Source organism: Leptinotarsa decemlineata, unplaced genomic scaffold (assembly GCF_025532065.1).
Source record: "Leptinotarsa decemlineata unplaced genomic scaffold, Ldec_3_MD MMD2_tig00001973_RagTag_RagTag, whole genome shotgun sequence".
NCBI lineage: Eukaryota > Metazoa > Arthropoda > Insecta > Coleoptera > Chrysomelidae > Leptinotarsa > Leptinotarsa decemlineata.
In genome coordinates, this window is record NW_027412572.1 from 2,601,857 (window position 1) to 2,619,642 (window position 17,786).

The 17,786-nt window shown below is 36.2% G+C and overlaps 2 protein-coding genes across 6 annotated transcripts in view; one reads left to right on the forward strand and one right to left on the reverse strand.

Moving 5' to 3' along the window:
* Positions 1-621, forward strand: part of LOC111516350 (aquaporin AQPAe.a) — a 46,156-nt gene extending 45,535 nt beyond the window's left edge. For both annotated transcript variants that reach the window (XM_074176665.1, XM_074176664.1), the window contains exon 6: positions 404-621. In XM_074176665.1, the coding sequence (XP_074032766.1) occupies positions 404-532 (129 nt within the window). In that variant the 3' untranslated portion in view covers positions 533-621. The remainder of the gene's footprint in view (positions 1-403) is intronic.
* Positions 622-7,387: 6,766 nt separating this feature from the next.
* LOC141482811 (ethylmalonyl-CoA decarboxylase) overlaps positions 7,388-17,786 on the reverse strand; it is a 29,966-nt gene continuing 19,567 nt past the window's right edge. For all 4 annotated transcript variants that reach the window (XM_074176669.1, XM_074176672.1, XM_074176671.1 and 1 more), the window contains 2 exons: positions 17,016-17,370; positions 7,388-7,950 (listed from right to left, as the gene is read on the reverse strand). In XM_074176669.1, coding sequence (XP_074032770.1) covers positions 7,626-7,950; positions 17,016-17,370 — 680 coding nt within the window. In that variant the 3' untranslated portion in view covers positions 7,388-7,625. The remainder of the gene's footprint in view (positions 7,951-17,015; positions 17,371-17,786) is intronic.

The window sequence follows — 17,786 nt, forward strand, 5'->3', positions numbered from 1 at the left end:
TTGAAAAAAGTATGTTTTCAAATGAGACACCTTGTGTATGGCTGCCTTCATCGATTGCTAACTCTTTCGTGAACTTCAAAGTTTATTAAAAATTTCATCCTAATACAAAAAATAACGGAGTTATGCATCTTGTTCACTTTTCGCCAAGTTTGCCATGAAATTCAAAATTAAAACAAATTAAACCATCATTTATATTTGTAATTATCATACTTTCATTTCTATTTCAGATAACAGTAATTAGTAATTTTTCATTGGGGTTATTGTTTATTTCTCATCATATTTTCATATCAAATTTTCTCATATCATTTCGGACTTCACTTTTTTAAAATTCATGTCTGAACCTCTAACAATTAGAAATTTTCTGTATTTAAATGTTCGTACTGAAAATATCCGCCATTTTCAGGTCTATTGGGTTGGTCCTCTTGCTGCAGGATTTTTCGGAGCGTTGTTATATCGTTTAATATTCACGAAAGAAGTTCCATCATCAAAGGAAACCATACCAGAAGCTATTGCACTGACCCAGAAACCATAGACTCATCATACACATAATTAGGAAATCTCAAGAACTGCCCAGTTGTTTTGTTATGAATTTTTATTCAAAATTATATTTTGTTACAAATCTATGGATTTTTCATTCAACTTAATAATAAAAAAACACCCTGTCTGGAAATATTGTTGTGTTTTGTCTCGTGAGTTCGACACCAATTCACCTCACTGTATAATTGAACTCAACTTTATTTCACTACTTCACTGCCAATACAGGGTGTTTATTAAACATGCGGCAAAAAATTAAATGACTATTACTTGGACTATTCTAAGGATATTTTGTCCTGTGGTGATTTTTGATAGGACGCATTGTTTGGAAGATACGGGGCGAAAAAAACTTTGACAACAACAATTTTGGTCATTTTAAAATTATTAACGTAGCCGAAATAAAAGTATAGTGTAATACACTGGACCTAGCAAATAATAAAAAATCTAACAATTCCGTTTTTAGTAATGATTTGTTATTGTCGAAATTCTTTTTCGCTCCCTTTGTTCGAAACAAAGCGCCCTATTAAAAATCGTCAAAAGGCAAAATATCCTTAGAATAGTCCAAGGAATAGTACCTCAAATTTGTGCCGAATGTTTAATAACCCAAAAGCTGTAACTGAACTTCAGACTGATTCTCAAATGTCTATCGCCTTATTATAGTCTAGTTCACATGTACTTTTTTTGTAACATTTTTCAGCCCTGTCCAAAAATTACGACCAAGTTGTCATTCGATTCGTATTTTTGCCTAGAAAGTTTGAGGGAAAGTCCGAAAACGCACCGATGAAAATTACAAAAGTTATAAACAATTAAGTGAAAAAAAATGGGGCTTTAGTTTTTTCTTAATATCTTGGAAAATTTTCAAAATTTTGGAAATTTGAAAAAGGATTTGAAAAGATCAATGAATTTGCTTAAAAAAAGTCCCGACTCCCGAAACTGTATCTCTATTATTTATAATTTTTACAGAGCCCTGAAAATAGAGCCAAAGGCAGGTAGTCTGGCTTCCGCGCGCCTTTCGTCACTCTGACATAAAAACAAAAAAAAATTATTCAATCATATTAAATGTAAATATTAAGGAATGAAAAAATTCATGTAATGTTGGGATACATCAATAAACAATAATCCGCAGTCAAAAAATTTTTATCCCAATTTTAACGTTAATTATAAATTTGTTAATTAATAACTTTTTCTGAATTGAAAGTTGATATAAAAATCCCTTTAATTATTAAACTAAGACCCTGGCATTTTTTTCCTTTAGTGGAGTTATCCTTAATAGGCAAAAAAATAGATTACCGTTGCCAAAATAAAAAAAAATGTTATTTTCTTTTTCTTATTGACAATTGAAAATTATAATTTTATAAAAAATACATTACAAATTTTTTTTTCTAATTTTTTATTGTTTCAATGTCTCACGGCTGAAAACTAATTAATATTTTTTTTACAGCTATTGTTAATAAATTTATTATAAACAAATACATTGTTTATAAGCAATTCAAATTTTTTTTTGCATTATGTTAATTAAAAAAAATCATGATTTTTAGAAAAAAAATGGTTTCTTAAAAAAAATTTCTTTGTTGCTAAAAAATGCGTTTGTTAATGAACAATCGTTTTTTGGAACTAAATATTAAAATTAAGGAACGGTTTTCTTTTAAATCATAAATTCTATTGTTCTTTAAGGTTTTGAAAGAAATTTTTATTCTTCTTTTAATTGTTCATTTAAAAAAAATTGTTATAAACATTTTTTTTATACTTTGTTCTATAATAAAAGTAACTATGTTTTTTTTAATTTATTCTATTTTTTATAAAACTTTTAATATGGTGATACCTTGATACTTGTCTTTTTTCATTCGCAGCGAATTATGCTGGCATTGTACGGTCAATTCGATACTAATTCAGGCCAGTGTCGTGTTTCTCGATTTTTAAGTATGATTGCGAAATCAAAGACTGCGATCAACTTAGCAACTTTACCTCCAACAACAATAGCACCACATTTACACTCATTTAGGACGTATTACCAAGTTCAGTTTTGGATTGGTAATTATAATTTAAATCCGGAAGATTGGGGTTGGATCAAATCTGAAACAATGTTCCTGCCGATAAAAACAACGGAAAAACTGGCGCCTGACGACTTACTTAAGCTGGTTAATTGTGCATGCATAAAAGAGTGTAATAATCGATGTGGATGTAAAAAATCTGGGCTTCTTTATGCAAAAATTGTAAAGGTGAAACATGTTCTAATAGTACAAGGCCATCACTTGATGATGACAATGATGATACTGATATCATGATCGATAGTAATCCCGATGGAAATGAAGACGACCTTAATGATCATCAAGATTTACCAGTAGGAGTTCAAGAATACTGTGAACCGATACTTGAAGAAGTCAAAGAGGAGGAGGTTCAAGGAACATCACGACAAGAAAATACAGAAGAAACCACAGATGATGAGCCACCGCCACTAAAACGATCTAAAAGATTACAAAAAAAATAATAAAAATTATAAAAAAACTTGTAACTGTACTAAACATGATTTAATAAATTTTAAAAATAACTTTCAGTATGTTTTTGATTTAGTAAATTCCCTGAAAACTTGAAATTTTTCTTTTTTTAATAAATAACGATCAATAATTGAATAAATAATAGGACTACAACTTTAGTAAAAAGCTTGAATTGTTAATAAATTCATAATGAACAAAAAAGACTCTAAGCATATTTGTCATAACTGCAATAGTTCAAAAGTTATTATAGTTATAAAAGCGAAGGAGCGAATGAAAAAGACAAGTATCAAGGTATCAAAATATTAAAAGTTTCATAAAAAATAGAATGAATTAAAAAAAAACTCAGTTACTTTCATTATAGAACAAAGTATTGAAAAAATAAAAAATTTAAAAAAAATAATTTGTTTATAACATTTTTTTTAAATAAACAATTAGAAAAAGAATAAAAAAAAAGTTTTTTCAAAACTTTAAAGAACAATAGAATTTGTGATTTAAAAAAACGGTTCCTTAATTTTAATATTTAGTTGCAAAAAACGATTGTTATTCAACAAACGCATTTTTTAGCAACAAAGAAATTTTTTCAGGAAACCATGTTTTTTCTAAAAATCATGATTTTTTTTTCAAATAACATAATGCAAAAAAATAATTTTCGAATTTCTTATAAACAATGAATTTGTTTATAATAAATGTATTAACAATAGCTGTAAAAAATGAAAAAGAAAATTATTAATTAGTTTTTAGCCATGTGACATTGAAACGATAAAAAATTTTAAAAAAAATTGTGATGTATTTTTTATCAAATTATAATTTTCAATTGTTGATAAAAAAATAGAAAATAACAATTTTTTTATTTTGGCAACGGTAATCTATTTTTTTGCCTATTAAGGATAACTCCACCGAAGGAAAAAAATGCCAGGGTTTTAGTTCAATAATTATAGGGATTTTTATATTAACTTTCAATTCAGAAAAAGTTATTGATCAACAAATTTATAATTAACGTTAAAATTGGGATAAAAATTTTTTGACTGTGGATTATTATTCATTGATGTATCCCAACATTACATGAATTTTTTCATTCCTTAATATTTACATTTAATATGTTTAAATGATTTTTTTTGGTTTTATGTCAGAGTGACAAAAGGCGCGCAGAAGCCAGACTACCCGCTTTTGGCTCTATTTTCAGGGCTCTGTAAAAATTATAAATAATCGAGATACAGTTTCGGGAGTCGGGACTTTTTTTACGCAAATTCATTGATCTTTTCAAATCTTTTTTCAAATTTCCAAAATTTTTTAAATTTTCCGAGATATTAAGAAAAAACTAAAGCCCCATTTTTTTTCACTTAATTGTTTATAACTTTTGTAATTTTTATCGGCACGTTTTCGGACCTTTCCTTAAACTTTCTAGGCAAAAATACGAATCGAATGACACCTTGGTCGTAATTTTTAGACAGGGCTGAAAAATGTTACAAAAAAAAGTACATGTGAATTAGACTAATTACCGAACCCTGAATTATATACTGGCCACTGTTTCCGAAGGTCTTCTGCGACTATTTTAGTTAATGCAGAGGCAGATCTTTCAACTTTAAAACGCCATGGGTGTTGGAAATCCAGCAATGTTGCTGAATCTCATATCGACAACTGCATAGCTAACAAAATGGAAATTTCAAAAAGTATAGTAGAATCCATTCAGCCTCCAGCGCCATTAGAACCTGAACACAAGAATGCTGTGGAAGCTCAGTACGTTTCCCCATCAACTTCTACTTCGACCGCAGCTAATATTTCAATTACCGAAAACATATTGAAACAAAACGACCTACCAGGAATTGCTTCACAAAATTGTTCAAATATAACTGTTAATTTCTATTTTAAATAAAATATGAAAATGAGTTATTGACATACAAGTATTATTATACAATGTGACCCATTTTTAAAGGAAACACCCCCCTAAAATTTGAAGTTGTGAACCGATTTCAATATTTTTTTTTTGAAATGTCAAGTACTAAAAGGTCTACCTTGGGACAAAATTTGAAATGTTTATTAAAGTTTCAGGGCATACTACGATATTTTTCCTTAGTCGAAAATCGAGATTTTTTATTAGCGATTTTTTTTATTGAAAAAATCACTACGCCACTGGATTCAGAGTGCCTCTAAACAGGTGTGACCAAAATTTCATGAGAAAATATTTATTATTAACTAAGTTATGACAACTCAAAAATTCGAAAACTCACACAGCTAACAGTTACAAAAAACACCCTATATCAACAGATATAGCCATGAGATATTTTTTTATGATTTCAACAATAAAGTGCCGCTAGATGAAGAAAAAAACAAATAGCGTAAATATTTTTAATGAAGATAACGGAATTACATTCAAGTTTTCACGCAAATTAACTAAAACTAAGACCTAATATTTCAATTTGAATCTTAGTTGCCATGGAAATGATATTACAGTTTGACACTTGTGAAAGATTTAAGTGTACTATTGTCAACAATATTCACCTTACAGTTCTTCGAATTATTTTGTGTCATGGCTACAAGATTGAGCGTAAGAGAGAAAATTGAAATTGTACGCCTTTCGGGAGAAGTGCTAGAGAGGTTTGTGTAGTATTTAATGAGAGACATCCAGATCGTCCTCGTATTAGCTGCGGTACGGTAAATAAAATAAATAAAATATTCAATGAAACTGGTGCAGTATTAATGATGATAAAAAGTGATCCTGTACAAAGACGAAACAGGAATGACAGGAATGATCATTTTAGATTATTTCGGAAATAATCACAATGCCAATTTAAAGAATGCCACTTTAGATTTGAATATTCCACGAGAAACTATTCGGAGATGTATCAAGGCGAAGAATATTAAACCAGCCAAAATTTTTACACACACTTCAAGAAGGCGACGAAGCAAGACGCCTGGAATATTTTTTATGGGCCCAAGGGGAATATTTAAACAAAAGAAATTTCCTAAAAAATATTTTATATACCGACGAAGCCACTTTCACTACAAATGGAGTAGTGTCATCACAGAATTGTCGCTATTGGGTAGCGGATAATCCTAACTGGGTGATAAACTCTAAAAGCCAGTATTCCTAAAAAATCAACTTCTGGTGTGGGATATTGAAGGAACGAATTATTGGTCCTTTCTTTTTCGAGGAAAACATTACTGCGCAGAGGTTTCTAGAATTTTTAAACACAGAGTTTTGGGATGCTATTCACGAGCTGCCAATCAATGAACGATCAAATTTAATTGTCCAGTTAGATGGGTGTTCAGTTCGTTATGCCAGAGCTGTGAGGCAATGGCTTAACGAACATTTTCCAAACCGATGGATAGGTCGTGGTAGTCCGTTTATAAAGTGGCCACCCAGATCTCCAGACCTCACAGTTTCGGACTTTTTTCTCTGGGGACTTCTCACACAAAAGGTTTACAAAAATCGCTCAAGAGATAGAAATGAACTTTGTGCAAGAATTCGACAGGTATGTGCAGATATTAGCCCTCAAGAACTAAGGAACGTAATCAGAAACATTCGTCAAAGCGCTACGACACATGTATCGAAATACGTGGTGGATTAGTAGAGGCTACTAGAATATGAGTTAGAATTAATTGTTGCACTGAATCGAAACATTTCAATAATTAGTTATTAGTTACGTTTATTAAAGTTTTTTGCTTCATTGTTAGTTGAATTGTGTGAATGTAATTCCGTTATTTTCATTAAAAATATTTACGCTATTTGTTTTTTTTCATCTGGCGGCACATTGTTGAAATCATAAAAAAAATGATATATTGTGACTGTAGCTGTGTGAATTTTCGAATATTTGAGTTGTAATAACTTTGTTAATGATGAATATTTTCCCATGAAATTTTGGTCTAACATATTTAGAGGCACTCTGAATTCAGTGGAGTAGTGATTTTTTCAATAAAAAAATCGCTAATAAAAAATCCCGATTTTCGACTAAGAAAAAATATCGTAGTATGCCCTGAAACTCCAATAAACATATCAAATTTTGTCCCAAGGTAGACCTTTCAGTACTTGACATTTAAATAAAAAATTATTAAAATCGATTGACAACTTCAAATTTTAGGGGGGTGTTTCCATTAAAAATGGGTTACACTGTATATGTATTTTAATTTTCAATACTTGAAAACAACGCAACCGTAGAAAAAGTACAGTGTTCAATGCGTTAGAAAGTGACATATTTCTCAATTGCTTGATTTGCGCTCCTGAGAAATATGTCGTTATTCTCATTTGTTGTACAATATACTATTGCCGGGTCAGCTAGTGAATTTATCGCCGAATTACATCACATAAAATGTCTATTGTTTATCTGAACTGGATAAAGACAATAAATATTTTGGTAAAATATCTTGACACTATAGTTTATTTGACTTTTCATTATTATAAGTGGAAGATGAAATGAGAAGGGGAACCATCGGTACTTCGTAGATTACAATATTGCCATGGCATTCACAAATATTTTCATCCGGAATAGCACGTGATTCTTCACATTCGCAGGCCAAATTTTTTTTTCAGGGCCATAAACACTACAATAAGAACGGAACATCATTTGGTGTTCTTGAAACCCATCAGAAATGCCCTGATTAATTCGAAAGGTGTTTTATCTTTTTTCTCAAGGCTTCACGATTGAGATCCGAACCCCATTTTGGACTAAAAGCATCTTTCTCGAAATCCAAAGCATTTTCGAAATCTGTTGTCGTTGCCACTTCCACAACTTCCTTGTAAGATTGCACCAGAGAATAATGGTGTTTTACTAAAGTCCTCACAAATTCTAAAGCCTCCGCAACTCTGTTTTCGGTATTCACCACTTTATAGGCCAGACCAATATCTAAACATTCTTGAGCAGTATACACTTTAGCAGTCAGAAGCATTTCCAGTGCTTTCCTTCTCCCCAAGACTTCAGTCAACCTGAAAAAAAAACAATAGTAACTTTTAAACCTGTCAAAATTGTTTCATTAAAAATAGGGTACCGCAAAGATCTATTCTTGGTGAATTTCACTAGTTCGGACTTCCATTGTCTACTATATAAAATGATTTGAAATCCCTGAAACAACTAAAAAAGAAGAATTGAAAATGAATAGCTGGAAATAACAATTATATTAACCAAAATAAACCTGAAATGAAATAATGGTGAAATAAAATACAAGTAAAAATAGAATAATTGAATAAATAAAAATAAAGAAATGAAAAAAGAAAATAAAAATATAAAGTGGAGAGATTCCAAGTCACGTTAGTTCACGACGTTTCGATTGTTAGCATCTACAATCGTCTTCGGGTGATGACTGGACTGATTCCTCCGAGAGATGACTATTTATAGGTCGTTCGAGTACTTTCACTTATCTCCGCTTTCCGCTTCACTGGTTCCGTGGGAGATGACCGTTTTGGCGGGAGTTGGCCATTTTTCGCTTGATGATGGGTTTCCATATGTTGCGTATTTCTACGCTGGCTTGGCTGAATACGTTGTTGGACAACATGCGTGCGGCTTCCTTGAATTTTCTCCTAAACCAATGTTCCTCTCTGTTCAAGATCTCAGCTTGGGACCACTCGATGTTGTGTTGATGGGTCCAAACATGGTCTGCTATTCTTGATTTGCTGGTTTCCCCTCGCTGTGTGTGTTTCTTGTGCTCGGCAATGCGAACATTCAATGACCTCTTAGTTTCACCAATATAGGATTTTCCGTACTCACAGGGTATCCGGTAAATGCAATTCTTGGAATCGCAGTCCGCGTTTGGTGGCCTGGTTTTCGTGGGGCTGCTACAGATAGTGTTACCGGATCTGAAGCAGGTTCTGATGTTGTACTTGGAACCAATTCTTCTTATCCTCTCCGATAATCCTCTGATATAGGGAAGTGCAAGCACTGGTTGTGACGGCTTCTCTTCCTTGCGAGGCTCCTGCTATCTTCTAGTCTTTTCTACCATCGCTTTGAAGTAGCCATTCCGTTGAAGATCATTTTTGATGATGTCTACTTCCTTCTCGAGACCTTCCTTCGTATTACAAAGCCCAAAAGCACGGTCTAATAGAGTGGTGGTTGAATTCGTGGTTCAGATACTGTCCCGTATGAGTGGGTTTTCGGTATACAGATGTTTCCCACTTAGTGTCGGTCCTCTTCACCAAAACGTCTAACAATGGCAATTTGTTGTGGATTTCCTTCTCCATTGTGAAACTGATAGAAGGTCTCATGCTGTTGATGTTTTTCAGGAAGGCATCTAGTTCAGTATTCCCATTGTTCCATATTATGAAGGTGTCGTCAACATATCTCAACCAGACTCGAGGTTTCTTGTGGGCTTCTTCAATGGCCACAGTGTCAAACCACTCCATATATATGTTGGCTATGACTGGTGAAAGTGGCGATCCCATTGGCAGTCCCTCATCTTGTGTAAAGAATTCGTCCTTCAGTTGGAAATAACAGTTTCGTACACAGCATCCTAGTAATTCCATGATTACTTCTATAGGTGGATTCGTTCTCTCTTTCAGGTTCCCGTCTTCGGATAGCTTTCTCTGTATGATTTGGAGTGCTTCTTCGACCGGAACGTTGGTGTAAAGGCTTTCCACGTCGAAACTAATTAGTTGATCTTCCTGTGTGACCTCAATTGACCCTAGTAGTTCGACAAAATGCCTCGAATTCTTCACATTTTGTCAAATTACTAGGGTCAATTGAGGTCACACAGGAAGATCAACTAATTAGTTTCGACGTAGAGATCCTTCACACCAACGTTCCGGTCGAAGAAACACTTCAAATCGTACAGAGAAAGCTATCCGAAGACAGGAACCTGAAAGAGAGAACGAATCCACCTATAGAAGTAATCATGGAATTACTAGGATGCTGTGTACGAAACTGTTATTTCCAACTGAAGGACGAATTCTTTACACAAGATGAGGGACTGCCAATGGGATCGCCACTTTCATCAGTCATAGCCAACATATATATGGAGTGGTTTGACACTCTGGCCATTGAAGAAGCCCACAAGAAACCTCGAGTCTGGTTGAGATATGTTGACGACACCGTCATAATATGGAACCATGGGAATACTGAACTAGATGCCTTCCTGAAACACATCAACAGCATGAGACCTTCCATCAGTTTCACAATAGAGAAAGAAATCCACAACGAATTGCCGTTTTTAGACGCTTTGGTGAAGAGGACCGACACTAAGTGGGAAACATCTGTATACCGAAAACCCACTCATACGGGACAGTATCTGAACCACGAATCCAACCACCATCAATCGACTAAAAGAGGAATCATCAAGACTCTATTAGACCGTGCTTTTGGGCTTTGTAATACGAAGGAAGATCTCGAGAAGGAACTAGACATCATCAAAAATGATCTTCAACGGAATGGCTACTCCAAAGCGATGGTAGAAAAGACTTTGGCTAGAAGACAGCAGGAGCCTCGCAAGGAAGAGAAGCCGTCACAACCAGTGCTTGCACTTCCCTACATCAGAGGATTATCGGAGAGGATAAGAAGAATTGTTTCCAAGTACAACATCAGAACCTGCTTCAGATCCGGTAACACTATCCGTAGCAGCCTCACGATAACCAGGCCACCATACGCGGACTGCGATTCCAAGAATTGCATTTATCGGATACCCTGTGAGTGCGGAAAATCCTATATTGGTGAAACTAAGAGGCCATTGAATGTTCGCATTGCCGAGCACAAGAAACACAAACAGCGAGGGGAAACCAGCAAATCAGGAATAGCAGACCATGTTTGGACCCATCAACACAACATCAAATGGTGCCAAGCTGAGATCTTGCACAGAGAGGAACATTGGTTTAGGAGAAAATTCAAGAAAGCCGCATACATGTTGTCCAACAACGTATTCAGCCAAGCCAGCGTAGAAATACGCAACATATGGAAACCCATCATCAAGCGAAAAATGGCCAACTCCCGCCAAAACGGTCATCTCCCACGCAACCAGTGAAGCGGAAAATGGAAAGCGGGGATAAGTGAAAGTACTCGAACGACCTATAAATAGTCATCTCTCGGAGGAATCAGTCCAGTCATCACCCGAAGACGATTGTAGATGCTAACAATCGAAACGTCGTGAACTAACGTGACTTGGAATCTCTCCAGTTTTTAATTTTATTTTCTTTTTTCATTTCTTTATTTTAATTTATTCAGTTGTTCTATTTTTACTTGTATTTTATTTCACTATTATTTCATTTCAGGTTTATTTTGGTTAATATAATTGTTATTTTCAGCTATTCATTTTCAATTCTTCTTTTTTAGTTGTTTCAGGGATTTCAAATCATTTTATATAGTAGACAATGGAAGTCCGAACTAGTGAAATTCATCAAGAAACATTGTGATTCACCTTCAAACAAACATCTATTCTTGGTGCACTCCCTTTTTTTATATACCTGGTGGTTCTCTAAGGTGGCTCACCCGTATAACTGTTTTATTATTAAATATTGACATATTTACTTGCTTTGCCGTACTTCCGGTTTGACCGGAAATGACCCTAACTTTCGATTTTTAAATGGGACATCATATATATTTTTACTTATTTCGATCGAGAATGAGATTCATGATCCATGTCATTCAAGATTAATAAATAAAAATTGGAATAAAAATGATTTCATTTGTCAAATATTGACGAGTGAAGTATGGTTGTATTTAGAATGTCATTTTCGATCGAAATAAGTAAAAATAGGATGTCCCATTTAAAAGTCGAAAGTTGGAGTCATTTCCGGTCAAACCGGAAGTACGGCAAAGCAAGTAAATATGTCAAAAAATGTTAATAGAACTATAATACACAACCCCCAAATTTCGTTTTTCTATCTTCAATAATAAAAGTTATAGGGGTGAGCCACCGTAAAGAATCACCCGGTATTAACTCAATAACAAATTTACTTCTAAAGGGATCAGTTAAATTATTTGATGAAGATACAACAGATATATACTCTTTGGATAACTTAGACAAAATTCATGATGATGTAAAAACAGGGAACAAAGACCTATTTTTTTTTTCACCGTAGTGTGCGCTAGTCAGGCCCTATCCCCCGAAGCCCCGATACATTCGGGAGGGCGCGCCAGCATTATCAACCAATGACCAATCCCCTCACCGTGAGGTAAATGATCATTGGGTCAGAGAGTCATGTGCCCTGAGCAAACGTAGTGAGCCAAGAATGACAGCCTTTTGCATCTGTGCGGCTAAGATTTCTGCCTTAGTGCGGCAAGCCATCTTGACAGAGTGATCTGGATAGAGTCTTCGCAGTTCGAAGAGACAATCTCGATATTTTATCCGTTTTTCCTCCTCTTTTCTGACGATATTCGTCTCGCCAGGAGCTGAAAACTCCAAGACAAATATCGTTTTGGTCTGGTGGTCGAGAAGGACTACATCAGGCTTATTAGCTTGTATGAGCCTGAGGGTGGGGAACGAATAGTACCAATAAATTCGGCACTTCTCATTCCCCACAAAGGATTCAATATCCCCCGGAGCGTAGGGCAACACCGGTGTCTCGTCAATACCGTAAGAGTGTCGTAGATGGTGATATAGCACTCTTAGGGCCACATTATGTCGATGGATCTAGGCCGAGACCGCATATGCTGGACATGCTGATAGCAAGTGCATTAGGGTCTTGGGCGCCTCGCGGCAGGCCCTGCACCTTGTGTCAGGAACCTCTATACCCATCACGCGACTGCGGTAGACTAAGGTGTTGAAGACAACATCCTGGCAAGCCATGATGAACCTCTCAGTTTCCGACTTCAGCCCACTCGACCTGAGAAAAGCGAACGTGAGGCGCTTAGATAAGCCAAGAAGACCCCATGCATTGGCTTATCCCTGTGTCTCCACAGAAGTAAGGTGATCTCTGCGGCTTTTATCTGAGCTTTTTGCTGAACGGGTTCCAACTCGGTGACAGAGTTGTAGTCACCTCGTTCAGAGTCAAAAACTATACCAAGTTCATCAGCTGCTCGAGCAGCTGCCCTAAGGAGAAATGATCCAATTCCTGCTCTCTCATGGTCACGGACCATGCAGAGAAGGGGATCCGAACTCCTGACGACTTTACAGGCTGTATCCAGCACCATTCTGTCATGTAGACACTCCAAACTCAAAAGTCCACGGCCTCCCTGTTGCCGGGGGAAGTACAACCGTGGAGAAGACAATTTGGGATGCAAACTCCTATAGAGATGCATCATTTTTTGGGTTTTCACGTCGAGTTGATACAGCTCCTCCCGAGTCCACTTCACTACTCCAAACGAGTAGAGTAAGATTGGAACGGCAAGCATATTTATTGCAGCAACTTTGTTCTTTCCCGACAGTTCCGATGACCAGATCTGTCGAAGTTTGTGCTGATACTTGCCGCGGAGAGAGTTTTTCACTGCAGTTACCTTTTGTGAGTGGCGTTGTTCCACCCCGAGGTAAGTATACGTCTCTCCGGCATCCAGATGATGTAGGATGCTCCCATCTACGAGCTGCACATCATCTCCGTAGTCCCCGCATCGTGCTCTTTTGAGATGGACCATTGCACATTTGTCTATCCCGAATTTCATACCGATAGCATGCGTGTACTCTTCCACCACCCTCAAGGACTGATGGAGATCCTTCTCTCCATAGGCATAAAATTCAAGATCATCCATATAAAACAGATGGGTGACCTTGTGCCTTCGGTTTCCGGGGGTGCCACAGTTATACCCTCGAGTTTTTCTGAGCGCAACGGATAATGGCAATAGTGAGATGCAGAAGAGAAGGGGACTGAGGGAATCACCCTGAAATACACCCCTTCTGAAAGTGACCCACCCTGTTTGAACTCTTGCTTGACCAGATGTTATGGTGAAGCGAGTTCGCCAAAGTGGTGTCAGTTGTTCAATGCATCTCACTATGTTGTCGGGTACCGCAAGGCATCTGAGCAAATGCAAGATGAGCTCATGCGAAATTGTATCAAATGCCTTACGGTAATCGATCCAGGCCATAGAGAGGTTACGCTTATATTGTATCGAGTCCTGCGTTACACATCTATCGATGAGCAGGTTCTCTTTACATCCAGCGACTCCTCTCTTCGACCCTCTCTGCTCATATATCCGTTCGAACACTCGGTCAACTGCGGTGAGTATTCGTGTGTATATTATTATTATTATTATTCATTTACCCGTAGTGTGCGCTGGTCAGGCCCTATCCCCCGAAGCCCCGATACATTCGGGAGGGCGCGCCAGCATTATCAACCAATGACCACTCCCCACACCGTGAGGTAAGTGATCATTGGGTCCGATAATCATGTGCCCTGAGCAAACGCAGTGAGCCAAGAATGAGAGCCTTCTGCATCTGTGCGGCTAAGATTTCTGCCTTAGTGCGGCAAGCCGGTATGATTTTGAGATTCGAGAGTAGAGAAGACATCATTCCACCAAGGACTCCAATAATCAGAACGACCATCTTGACAGAGTGATCTGGATAGAGTCTGCGGAGTTCGAAGAGAAAATCTTGATATTTTATCCGTTTTTCCTCCTCTTTTCTGACGATATTCGTCTGGCCAGGAGCTGAAAACTCCACGACAAATATCGTTTTGGTCTGGTGGTCGAGAAGCACTACATTAGGCTTATTAGCTTGTATGAGCCTGAAGGTGGGGAACAATGTACGTGTACGTGTACGTAACAAATCACGTACACTCCTAAGCAGGGTAGCTGCTTAGGAGTGTACGTAATTTGATTTATTACATTGTTTAAATGTTTCTCCCTTGAAGGCAAAATCGACCTGTTTAAACATGTTCTTCAAAGCTGCGCATTTTTCATAAGACATGAGGATAATTTGAAAAATGCTAATTTTTTATGCAAATTATTAAATTGATAGTATCTCGGAAACTAATCGAAGGAATTTTTAAAATCGAGCACTGCTGTTTAGAGGAATAATATGTCTTCAAAATTTAATACAAATCAACCCTTATTGCTATTTAAAAAAATTTAGGGGTAGCTACCCTATGTAAGGGATGCATGTAATTTGGTTCATTAGAATGTAGAAATGTATCTCTCTTGAAAACAATATATTATTTACATTGTTATTAATTAAAGATTTGTTTTCGAATACACCTCTTTCAATTTCGCAATTGTTTCATATTCAAAATGATTCCTGACTGAATTCCACAACTGAAAATTGAAACCATTACTTCGAACACCCAAAATTTTGACTAATTTTCATGTGATCTGATGCAGAGAGAATAATTGTATGAGATATTTTTAAAAATAATAGTCGTTCTCAAGACTTTACATTTTAAGCAATAACTCAACAACGCCGTAACCGAATTTCAAAAACCAAACATGAAATGATATCAGAATTTAACGTAGCATCTGAATATGTAATGATATACAGGGCGTTCTATTTTAAAAAATGGAATTTTGGTCTGTAGCACCTACACCAAACACCCTGTATATTTAAAAATTATATCAAAATATAGCTTTCATGAACTCCTAAAACTTTTGTATGAAACATTTTTGTGTATCTCCTTCAACAAATCAGATATTGCCTGTCACATAAAATGTGGGACACCCGGTATAGCTTGTTAAAATAAAATAAAATAATGTTGTTGGGTTTACTGATTACTGTATAAGGACACATTGCAAAAAAATTTAGATAGGCAATATTGTGAAATTAATTTTTATATAGATGAAAATTGTTTTATATAAACATATATTGTAAAATAATAGATAAGGCAAAATTGTAAAATTAATTTAGGTTGGTATACCTGTCTGGTTGGTAGGCCTGGATGGTTTACCCTGTATGGGTTACCTTTATAGCATAAATAGGATTAGCACGCACTAGTTTCTAGTTTTAATCTTCCTCTTTGAAGATGATCACTTGGTGATCGAAACACGTGTCGAGGTGTTAAAAATAACGATTTGGTGTTGAGGAAAAAAACTCCAGTAATATTCATTACTACACCAAAGGTTCCAAACAGTGCATCATAAGACAATGCTTATTTGTTTCTTCGATTGTAGAGGTGTTTTGTACGCGGAGTTCGTTCCTCCGGATCAAACTGTATCCGGAAGAAAAGAGCAAATCCTTGGCGCACAGGCGACTAGTTCTTCCATCATGACAACGCGCCGGCCCACACCGCCCTTTCTGTGAAGCAATTTTTGACCAAAAACGCCATGACACCGATTGTCCACCCCCCATACCCACCGGATATAGCCCCCTGTGACTTATTTTTGTTCCCCAGACTCAAAAGAAATATGAAAGGAAAGCGTTTCGCCAGCCCTATCGAGGAGTTGAAAAAAAATTGCAGGTTTTGAACAGTAGAAGGATAATTTGGAGAAGTGCGTTGTGCTCAAAGGCGAGCACTTTGAAGGTGATCAAAATTTGGTGTTGAAATATTGAGAAATAAGAAAGTTATGACGAAATTCCCATTTTTTTTTGGTCCCCTCTCGAATATATTGGATTCTTGGTTTTCTCCAATAGGTCGTTGTCATACAATTAAAAGAGGGTTGGAGACCATATGGATCCCTGGGGTACACCAACGTTGATGGTAAAATATTCGAGAGATATCCATCGACGGCCACTTCCAGGGAACTTTTTTTCAGGAAGTTGGAGAGCCATTCACAAAAAAGATCCAACAAGCCATAGCATCAAAGTTTGGCCAGCAAACCCTCAAGCTACACACGGTCAAAGGCCTTAGAAATATCAAGCGCAACAGCTCCATTGCGTTATTCCAAATATGGATGTTATAGATATAAGGTCGCCTGTTGATCTTTGTTTCCGAAAGCCATATTGATGATCGCTGAAGATGTTGAAGCCTTCCAAATATTTAAGGATATGGTGATTAACGACTTTTTCCATGATTTTTGATATCACTGATAGCAAAGCGACTTTTCAAAGGAACTGTGGGAGAGTTGGCTGCAGAGTCTAACAGTTCTCCTTTTATTTACCTTCATTAGATATTTTATATTGAAAAATTACTCTGTATTAATTTATATATTGGTAAATAGTAGATATATTATTACTGAAAAAAATGCTTCTTGGGATAATAGACAATACAAATACCTAGTGCTGCCTCCCCATGCCGTAATTATCCCCATGGCACCCTGTACAAAACCCAATTTAGCGTCATCGGCGAGCAAAATATAATCCGAGAACAGTGCAAGTTCTGCACCACCACCTAACGCGGGTCCATGCACCAGAGTTACGGTTACTAGTGGTAGCTTTCTGAATCTTTTGAGGATATCCTGCATGAAAAAGCACATATAAGCGCCCTCTTCTGGCGTTCCAGATGCTTTAGCGAATTCCAAGTCACCTCCTGAGCAGAAGTTCGAACCTTCACCGCAAAGGATTACAGCCTTCCCTTCTTTCCAGTTCTCTAGTTCGGAAAGGCAGGTACGTAAGTCCAACATCATTTTTCCTGAAATGAATGTGAAAATAATATCAGAGAGTTAGAACCAATTGTTTTTATGGGTATAGGTACAGGGATTTCCAGGATAATAGTTAATTAGACGTTTCTGGCAAACCAGACAACGGATCAACCTGAAAATTCTACAGTATGCATAAATTAATATTTTAGATGAGGCGGCGTTGTCACTTCTACTATTAGTCTGGTTCAAATGTACTCGATTTAGCTCTTTTTGGTGACATTTTTCAGTCCTGTCCAAAAATTATTCGTATTTTTGCCTAGAAAGTTTAAGGAAAGGTCCAAAAACGCGCCGATAAAAATTACAAACGTTATAAAAAATTAGGTGAAAAAAAATGGGGATTTAGTTTTTTCTTAATATCTCGGAAAATTTTCAAAATTTTGGGAGTCGGGACAGAAAAGTCCCGACT